Source organism: Tetrahymena thermophila, assembly GCF_000189635.1.
Source record: "Tetrahymena thermophila SB210 genomic scaffold scf_8254603, whole genome shotgun sequence".
NCBI lineage: Eukaryota > Ciliophora > Oligohymenophorea > Hymenostomatida > Tetrahymenidae > Tetrahymena > Tetrahymena thermophila.
In genome coordinates, this window is record NW_002476373.1 from 114,663 (window position 1) to 124,861 (window position 10,199).

The window sequence follows — 10,199 nt, forward strand, 5'->3', positions numbered from 1 at the left end:
CTAAGAAATGATAAGAAATTCAATATAATTAATTAGAATAGCAGAAGATAATAAAAGAAATTAATGACACTGAAGCATCAAATTTATTAAAAATGAAAAGGTTAAAAGAATAAATATCATTTAGAATAGATTTAGCACTTTAAAATATATTTTTGACTAGCCACTATTTAATTAAATTTATAAAAAAATTAACTATTCTATTATTAAAATTAAAAATTTAATAAATTGACTTGTATGATATAGATTTAAACTCAATCTTCAAAGAATTTGAATGAATAAGAAGGTGAGGAAATTAGAAATTTTAAATTTGCATAAGATTGTATTGGAAATGATGTAATTAATATAAAAGAAATAAATAAAATATCTTAGACAAACAATTATTTCTTTTTATTGACAGATATTAATTGTAACCTTCATATTTTATTTGTTTAACGAATTCAAGCCCCTATGTTAAAAAGTTGGTAGAACTAGGTAGTTGAGTTCTTTAAAAAAAACCAACTCACAAATACGCATGTCAAGCAAATTAAAATTTATTAAAATAAGGTACTTAATTTTGAGTTTTTGGTAATGTCAGCCAGAAAATCTTGAAGAGTAACAAATAAATAAATAAATTAAGATTGAATTATATTTATTTTTACTTATGAATTTTGAAAAAAAAAGTAGTAAGCTAAAATTCAATCAAAATAGAAAAGTCAAAAATACTATTTATTTTTTTTAATGTAAAGAGGAATATGAATTACTAAGACAAAACTAGTTTTAGTTTACAAATTTAGCTTTTATTTCCAAATTAAATAATGAAAAGTAACTAGTTACATTACTATAGGTTAAATTTTCCACCCAATTTTTTTCTTACTATTTATTGAATATTTTATTCACGTTTGATTAAGAGTTACAATTTATTTCTCTTTCATTATTATTTGTATTTATCTTTAAGCGTACAATCTCCAATTTCAGAAAGCAAGCAACTACCTTCTTATTCAGCTTCAATTTCTTTCCTTTACCTTTTATTATTTATAATTAAATATCTTAGTAATTTATCAAATAATTTTATAAATGGATTAAATTTTATTTATTAAAATGATGAAAAGACAATTTAAAGAAAAAACATAAAATTTAACCATTTTTTTCAAATAATTTATTTATTCTTATATATTTATCGTTAAGATAAAAAAGTCTATTTTTTACCATTACAAAGAGCTTTTTTTAAAAAATAGTAAATTTTTTACTATTTTTATTTGAAAAAAGCTTTAATAAAATAAATTAAAAATAAAAAAAATATTATAATATATAAAACTATTATAAAATAATTTAAAAGTATTAATTTTATTTTTAAAATTTTAAAAAAAGTTTTAAATGCCTAAATTAAATAAATTTTTATGTTTTATATAAATCTAATTTATAGCTTATTAATAATAAATTAACAAATAAATATAAGAAGTGAATATAGATTTCTTAATTTAAATTTCATAATTAATCTCAATTTTTCATTTATTAAATTTGTACTTATGAAACTATTGGCCAGTTTTCAATATTTATTCTATGTCAGCTATTTAATAATAAAAATATTATTTTTTTAATTAAATTAATTATTAAAAATTTTTACAAAATTCAATTTCTTTAGGAAAATTCATGGTTAAGCTTGTGTTTTAATTCTATGAGGTGACTTCTCTTTTTGAAATTATAAACTAATAAACCTGAATAAAAAGCTTAAAGTATATCAATATTGAGGAAATTATATTGACAGTTTACCACGAAAAAATAATAATTATTATTAGTATGTCTTACAATGTTAGTTGAGCATAGATTAAGTTATTAAAATATTATTCTTATGTTTATTATTTATTTAAAAATGCTACTGTAATTGTAAGCATCATCATGAATAATATTTCTGATAGTATTACATAAGCTCTCTTAATTTTTTACTCGAAAATTTTGAAGTAAATCTATACTATGACAAATATTAAGCTAATTGTAATTAAACTTATTAATCCATAATAATTATAATATTAGTTAATCACAATTGTTGCACATATTTTTCTTACTTCTAGAGAAAACCAAATATAAAGTTTTAGTTTTGACTTTTAACAAATATCTTTTGTTATAAATAAATATTTTAAAGAATCTTTTTCTTTATCAGAATTCTAATTTTGATGAATTTTAAATTAGAACGTAAAAATGAATAAAAAAATTATATTAATCATAATACTAAATGACAAAAGATAAATATAAACTTTTGAAGAACTCTGATCTTAATTACTAAGAGAAAAGAAGTAAGATATTATCATAAATATTCCAAATGTGGTTAGAAACCTACCAGCTAATATTAAGATATTTCTTATTATTACAATCAAAGTTTTAAATTGAAACTTTTTGATGAATATTTCTAATATAATTAACAAGACTTCAAGTGTTAATAATATTAATGATGTAAATATTAAATTTGCTTTCATTTAATCAGAATCAATATTTTCAGTTTAGTAATTGAAAAATAAATTGAAAATATTAAAGCTTTTTAGTAATTCTTATTTTAAGTTTTTACCTACTACTATTTATTTAAGGCTTAGAATTCCAATTTATTGTTGAAGAAGTACTGAATAGCTTAAGAATGATTAAATTGGCATCAAAATCAGAGGTAGTTAAATGCCTATAGATGCTTGCAAGTATTTTATTAAGAAATTCGCAATATTATTGCTAATTGGACTTGGAATTAGTTCACAATCTTATTTTTCTGATTCTTAGTATCCTTCAATACAGTCGCATGTATTTGTTTAATTATTTAGTTATCGAGTTTTTGATTTGCAAGAAGTGCATGAATTCTAAGATCCAGGCTTAGAACAAGTAGAGCAGTTTATATGACATGGTACTGTTTCATCGTATTATTAGCATGTTGTACTATTTCGACATATGATACAATATTTAGGGCAAGTTTAGAGACATTGATTATCTGAATTTGCGTACTTACCACTATATTTATTGAATTAATAATTAATCAAATGATTGGTTTTTATCAAACAATTTATAAAACTTAAAAAATTACTTGGCGCAAAAAGTGCAGATTCCTTGGTGCAGAAAATAACCTTAATCGCAGACTACGCATTCGGGACTATTTTAACTTACAGACTAACAGTTTTTTTATTAGGGACGAAGAATACATATTCTTTGCAGAATATTGTAATAGTAAGATGAATTTTCACATGTGCAAATTAATTGGGAATTTTTTATTTGGCAGGAGCTTAGACATTATCCATTAGCATCGCAGTAGTTTTTGCATGTAGATTTACATTTTTAACAATTGTAAAGGTTGTCATTTACATATTAGCAATTAGTTTATAATGGGAATTCTGTTTAACATAGGTTATTATAAAGAAATTATTAAGTAGAAGTACAACATTAGGTTTATGACGGTCCAACGCAGATGTTGCAAGATGAATCGCAAGGAGAACATATAAAAATATTCCTAATTGAATCTTAAGCTTTGAAATATCCATCAGGACATTGAGAAATACAAGCATCGTTAAAACTAATCTGCTTATCTGTGTAACTTAATTAACAATTAATCATTTGAAATTATAAGGTCTAAATTTTGAGTTTTTAATTGAGCTACTAGCAGCTCTAATATTAACTTACAGTTTAATTAAAAAAAATTTTGTAATTTAAAGTACCATTATCAGTTTAAATGCCTGAAATCCCATACAATGTGTTATTTAAATCAGTTCCCAGTGTAAAATTTTTGTAAATCCAACAAGTGTATTCTATATTATTAATTTTTTAGTTGAATTAAGAATAATTAGCCTGAGAAGTAACAAAATAGGTTTTAAGTTGAGAGAATATTCTATAATATAGGTCTGGTTTAGGTTAGTATTATTCGCGTGGGTAGCTTATATAATTTATATCTAATTCCATAGGCAATTATGAAAATAGAAAAGTAAAATTAAATGAGTTAGAAGAATTTGCTATTGGAAGTGTGTTTATATAAAATGGAGAACTGTTCTCTTAAGAAAATCCTGTTAAGAATGAATGTGCAATTAAACCTTAAGTAGAATTAGAAAATGAGTCATTATAACTATATAAATTACTTATGTTTAAAAAGCTCTTATTTATTATATTAATTTGCTTTATCTTAACATTTTGCAAGCATATTTCAGCTAATTTAACACAAATTTTACCAAAACCTTAACTATTTAATATTATTTAGTTGTTTTTCTATTAAATTTAAATGCTATAAGTAGGTTAAATATAATAAGATTAATAGCTACTAATAAGATAATTTTTTTAAAAGGGACAACTTTCTATTTATTAAAGTAAAATAGTGCTCTTTTATCCGTCGATACAAGCATCTTAAATAGTAACATTGTTATTCCAGATACTTGTGTAATGCTATGCATAGCAATTATGCAAGAATTATATGCTTAATAAAATATAAGATATTGTAGTTAAAAATATATTCATTTGCTTTTGATTTTTTAAATTCTTCTATTTAAATATTATATTTTATTTACTTATTAAACAAAGTTTAAGAAATAAACAATTAAAAATATATATAGATTTTGGCTATTTATTTTACACTTTAAAGAATTTACTGAAATTAAAAAATACATTTGAATGGTATTAAATTAATTTATTTAAAGCATCTTTAATTAAAATTTCAAGCTAATTTACAATTTGAGAAAAGACTTTACATTAATTTTTACCTTAATATTCAATGGAAGTATATTTTAAATTTAACTAACATATCCATTAATTCTATTCAATTTTTGTTAATTGAGGATTATTTTATTTAATAGAGAGATACACAGTGATAGGTTGGTTACACTTATAACTACATAGGTACTCTTCTATAAAGAGGGATAACTTATTTCTAAATTTTACTCTCCTTATTGAAAAATTATCCTTATTAAAAAGTATAAAAAAATGACATTTATATATAATATATAAAAAAGTTGTTATTTTTCTCTTAATATTATTACTATTTTAAGAATACATTATTTATTTAAATTAATAGAAATTCAGGGGTTGCAATATGTAACCCCTATTATTCCTTAATATTATAGAGGATAATATTGAAGATTAAAAGCTTTGGTTTTTTGTTAAAATGATGCATTATTTAAAGAAATAAATTTATCTACCTATCTATATTTTAGGTTAAATTATCTAATTACGAAATATCATATAATAAAAAATAACCTATTATTTTCTATTATTCAAATATTTAATATTTATTCATCAATTTTTCACCACTATTTTATCATCCATAGAAATGTATTTTTTTAAAAACTAATCTTTTTGATTTAAGACACTTGCTTATTACTTTAAATCGTTTTGATTCATTTATATATTTTTTACTTTTATATGTTATTAAATTAAAATATTAAATTGAATAAAATTTTTTAATTAAAAATTATATTTAAAAATTGTTAATAAATAAATAAATAAAAGATTAGCAGAATAAAAAAGATAAAGAAAATAAATAAAAACTTAATAAATAAATAAATTAAAAGAGTTTATATTGTTTTAAATTCATTTTTATATCTAAAAATATCACAAGTACAAACAAATAAACTTTTTTTTACCTAAGATAAAGCTTCAAATTTAAGAGATGAGTGCAATTTGCTAAAGCAGAACCTAAGTCTGATGAACCTTAATCACCAATTTTATTGAAACTTTTTAAATATTGAAGAAAAAAAAACATATAATTAATTAGTTATTTTAAGGAAAAAACATAAAATAATAAGAAATGAATTAATAAATAATAAAAAAAAATTTTAAAAACAAAAAAATGAGTTAAATTAAAAAAGGTAGAAGAAGAAAAAAAATACAAGTATAATAAATAATAAAAAGAAAAATAAATTAACATAAAGCTAATAACCTTACAAATTAAAAGAGTTATTTGTAATTTTTTAAATTCATTTTTATAACTAAAATTATCACAATCAAAAATAAATAAACTTTTTTTACCTAAGATCAAGTATTAAGCTTGAGAGATTAGTGTAATTTACTAAAGCAGAACCTAAGCCTGATGCACCTTAATCAATAATTTAATTTTTCCTTATTAAATATTGAAGAAAAAATATCAAATAATAAGAAATTAATTAATAAATAATAAAATAAAATATTAAAAATAAAAAATCAGATAGATAGATAGATAGATAGATAGATAGAAAAAAAAAACAAACACAAATAAAAGAAAAATAAATCAAATAAAAGATAATAAACAAATTAAAAGAGTTAATTTTTTTTTAAATTAATTTTTATAAATAAAAATATCACAATCCAATCCAAAACAAAACAAATAAACTGTTTTTACCTAAGATAAAGTGTCAAATTTGAGAGATTAGTGCAATTTGATAAAGCAAAACCTAAGCCTGATGCACCTGTTGCACCAATTTAGTTATCACTTTTTAAATATTGAAGAAATAATATATAATTAATTAGTTATTTAGAAGGGAAAATGAAGAAAAAATTTGAAATAATAAGAAATGAATTAATAAATAATAAAATTTGTTGAAAATAAAATAATGAATTAAATTTAGAGAAATAAAAGAAGAAAAAACACAATTACAAATGAAAAAGATAAATAAAAAGCTAACAAATAAACAAATTAAAAGAGTTGTATTGTTTTCAATTCAATTTTATAAGTAAAAATATCACAATTCCAAACAATTAAACTGAATTTACATAAAAATAAGTGTCAAATTTGAGAGAGTAGTGCAATTTGCTAAAGCATAACCTAAGACTGATACACCTTCATCACCAATAAAATTTCTACTTTTTAAATATTGAAGATAAAGTATGAAGTAATAGGATGGGTTAAATTAAGAAAAAAAGAAGAAAAAAAAGTTAATAAACAAATTAAAAGAGTTAAATTGTATTAAATTCATTTTTATAACTTAAAATATCTCAATTCAAAACAAATAAACTATTTTTACTAAAGATCAAGTTTCAAAATTGAGAGATTAGTGCAATTTGCTATAGCTAAACCTAAGCCTGATACACCTTAATCACCAATTTAATTGTCACTTTTTAAATATGGAAGAAAAAATATCTAATTAATTAGTTATTTAGAAGGAAAAAATGAAGAAGAAATTTAATAAAAGCAAATGTTGAAAATATAATAATTAGTTAATTCAAGAGAAAGAGAAGAAGGAAAAACACTAATATAATAAAAATTAATTAAATAAAAAGCTAATAAACATACAAATAAAAAGATCTATTTTATTTTAAATTAATTTTCATAACTAAAAATATCACAATCCAAAACAAATAAAGTGTTTTTACTAAAGATCAAGTGTTAAATTTGAGATATTAATGCAATTTGCTAAAGCAGAACCTAAGTCTGATGCACCTATTGCACCAATTTAATTCGATCTTTTTAAATATTAAAGAAAAAATATATAATTTATTAAGTTATTTAGAAGGAAAAAGTGAAGAAAAATATGAAATAATTGGAAATAAATTAATAAATGATAAAAGAAAATGCTGAAAATAAATAATGAGTTATATTAAGAAAGATAGAAGAAGAAAATAAATACAAGTACAATAAAAAAGAAAAAGAAAAATCAATTAAATAAAAAGCTAACAAAGATACAAATTAAATAGTTTTTTTTTTAGATTCATTTTTATAACTTTAAATATCACAATACAAAATAAATAAATTGTTATTACCTAAGATCAAGTGTCAAATTCTAGAGATTAGTATAATTTGCTAAAGCAGAACCTAAGCCTGATGCACCTATTGCACCAATTTAATTCAATCTTTTTAAATATTGTAGAAAAAGTAAAAAATTAATTAATAAGTTATTTAGTAAGATATAAGTGAAGAAAAAATATGAAATGAATTAATTAATAAATAAAAGAAGCAAATGTTGAAAATAAAAAAATGGGTTAAATTAAGAAAGATAGAAGAAAAAAAAATACAAGTACACCAGAACAAGTAAAGTAAAATAAATTATATAAAAAGCTAATAAACAATTAAATTAAAATAATTTTTTTGTTTAAATTCATTTTTATTACTAAAAATATCACAATCCAAAACAAATGAATTTACTGAAGATATAGCGTCATATTTGAAAGATTAGTGTTATTTGCTAAAGAAGGACCTAAGCCTGATGCAGATATTTAGAAGTAAAAAACGAAGAAAAAAAAAGAAATAATAAGAAATGAATTACTCTAAATCCTCATTAATTAAGAGCCACATAAATTAATGGCCAAAAAATATTTTTTATGGAAATGATTTTACATTTTATTTTTATCAAATTTTCAGGCTCTTTAAAAAGTGAGGAAACTGGGTGTATGCAAAATAATCAAAAAAACAAAAAAAAAAATAAATAAATCTTAAATTTATCTTTAGTCTTTTCATTATTAATTATGAGAACGAAAATGATTGTACACCTAAAAAATACATAATTAAATATATATATAAACATTAAAAATAAAATTAATTTTAAGTCGTATTCTGAGTGCATTTACATGTGCGAGTATTTCTATTCTATTCTATCACCAATTTAATTTCTACTTTTTAAAAATTGAAGAAAAAATATATAATTATTTAAATAGCTATTGAGAAGGAAAAAATTGAAAAAAAAAATGAAATAATAAGAAATGGATTATTAAATAATAAAAGCAAATATTGAAAATATAAAATGAGTTAAATTAAGAAAAAATAGAAGAAAAAAAACATAAGTTCAATAAAAAATAAAAAGAAAAGTAAATCAAATAAATGCTAATAAACTTTTTATAACTAAAAATATCATAATCCAAAACAAATAAACTGTTTTTACTAAAGATCAAGAGTTAAATTTGAGAGATTAATGCAATTTTTTAAAGCAAAACCTAAGCCTGATACACCTACTGCACTTATTTAATTATCTCTTTTTAAATTATAGAAGAAAAAATATAAATAATTTATTTATTTAGAAGAAAAAATATGAAATAATAAGAAATGAATAAATAAATAAATAATAAAATCAAATGTTCAAAATAAAAAAACAAGCTAAATTAAGAGAGATAGAAGAAGAAAAAACATAAATACAATAAAAAAGAAAATAAATTAAATAAAAAGTTAACAAATAAACAAATTAAAAGAGTTAAATTGCTTTAAATTGATTTTAAAAGCTAAAATATCACAATTCTAAATATTTTTACCCAAGATTAAGCTTCAAATTTGAGAGATTAGTGCATTTTACTAAAGCATTACTTAAATGTAATGCTCCCTAATCATTAATTTAATTTCTACTAATTAAATATGAAGAAAAAACATATAATTAATTAGTTATTTAAAACAAAAAAGATGAAGAAAAAATATAAAATAATAAGAAATCAAATAATAAATAAACAATAAAAGAAAATATTGAAAATTAAAAATGAATTAAAAAAAAAAGTGAAAGAAAAAATACAAAGAAAAATTAAGCTAATAAATAAAAAGCAGCTAAGAAATATACAAATTAAAATCTTAGTTATATTGTTTTAAATTCATTTTTAGAACTAAAATTATTATAATCCAAAACAAAAACACGGTTTTTACTAAAGATCAAGTATCAAACTCGAGAGATTAGAGCAATTTGTTAAAGCAAAACCTAAGCCTAATACACCTGTTGCACTAATTTAATTCATTCTTTTTAAAAATTGAAGAAAATATATATAATTAGTTAGTTATTTAGAAGGGAAAAATGAACAAAAAAATATAAAATAATTAGAAATGAATTAATAAATAAATAAATAAATAAATAATTAAAGCAAATGTTGCAAATAAAAAATGAGTTAGAATAAAACACAAGTACAATAAAAAATAAAAAGAAAAATAAATTAAATAAAAGCTAATTAATAAATCAAAAGAATTATAATGTTTTAAATTCATTTTTATAACTAAAAATATCACAATCCCAAACAAATAAACTGTTTTTACCCCAAGATAAAGCTTCAAATCTAAGAGATTAGTGCAATTTGCTAAAGCAGAACCTAAGCCTGATGCACTTTGATCACAAATTTAATTTTTACTTATTAAATATTTAAGAAAAAATATTTAATTAATTAATAAGTTATTTAGAAGGAAAAAATGACTAAAAAGTATGAAATAATAAGAAATAAATTAATAAATAATAAAATCAATGTTGAAAATAAAAAATGAGTTAAATTAAGAGAGATAGTAGAAGAAGAAGAAAAAAAAAACACTGGTACAATAAAAAATAAAAATAAAATAAAAT

The 10,199-nt window shown here is 19.9% G+C and overlaps 4 protein-coding genes across 4 annotated transcripts in view; 1 reads left to right on the forward strand and 3 right to left on the reverse strand. All coding sequences in view use genetic code 6, as the record gives it.

Annotated features, from left to right (window-relative positions):
* Positions 1-907: 907 nt before the first annotated feature.
* Positions 908-4,449, reverse strand: TTHERM_01047050 (transmembrane protein, putative; the record flags this gene model as incomplete). The annotated part of the gene is made up of 11 exons (XM_001018019.2): positions 908-1,001; positions 1,186-1,197; positions 1,504-1,546; positions 1,604-1,668; positions 1,786-1,965; positions 2,019-2,092; positions 2,232-2,317; positions 2,540-2,964; positions 3,038-3,533; positions 3,663-4,172; positions 4,257-4,449. 11 exons carry the CDS (start codon positions 4,447-4,449, stop codon positions 908-910), a joined length of 2,178 nt encoding a protein of 725 aa, XP_001018019.2.
* A 1,481-nt stretch (positions 4,450-5,930) lies between these two features.
* Positions 5,931-8,061, reverse strand: TTHERM_001047051 (hypothetical protein; the record flags this gene model as incomplete). The annotated part of the gene is made up of 7 exons (XM_012798116.1): positions 5,931-6,045; positions 6,305-6,394; positions 6,676-6,765; positions 6,927-7,016; positions 7,276-7,365; positions 7,663-7,752; positions 8,045-8,061. 7 exons carry the CDS (start codon positions 8,059-8,061, stop codon positions 5,931-5,933), a joined length of 582 nt encoding a protein of 193 aa, XP_012653570.1.
* A 239-nt stretch (positions 8,062-8,300) lies between these two features.
* Positions 8,301-9,609, reverse strand: TTHERM_001047052 (transmembrane protein, putative; the record flags this gene model as incomplete). The annotated part of the gene is made up of 4 exons (XM_012798117.1): positions 8,301-8,511; positions 8,778-8,867; positions 9,142-9,447; positions 9,521-9,609. 4 exons carry the CDS (start codon positions 9,607-9,609, stop codon positions 8,301-8,303), a joined length of 696 nt encoding a protein of 231 aa, XP_012653571.1.
* A 442-nt stretch (positions 9,610-10,051) lies between these two features.
* TTHERM_001047053 (hypothetical protein) overlaps positions 10,052-10,199 on the forward strand; it is a gene marked incomplete at both ends in the record, with an annotated part of 342 nt that continues 194 nt past the window's right edge. Inside the window, 2 exons of the mRNA XM_012798118.1 lie at positions 10,052-10,062; positions 10,135-10,199. The exon at positions 10,135-10,199 is cut by the window's right edge and continues 194 nt beyond it. Coding sequence (XP_012653572.1) covers positions 10,052-10,062; positions 10,135-10,199 — 76 coding nt within the window. The remainder of the gene's footprint in view (positions 10,063-10,134) is intronic.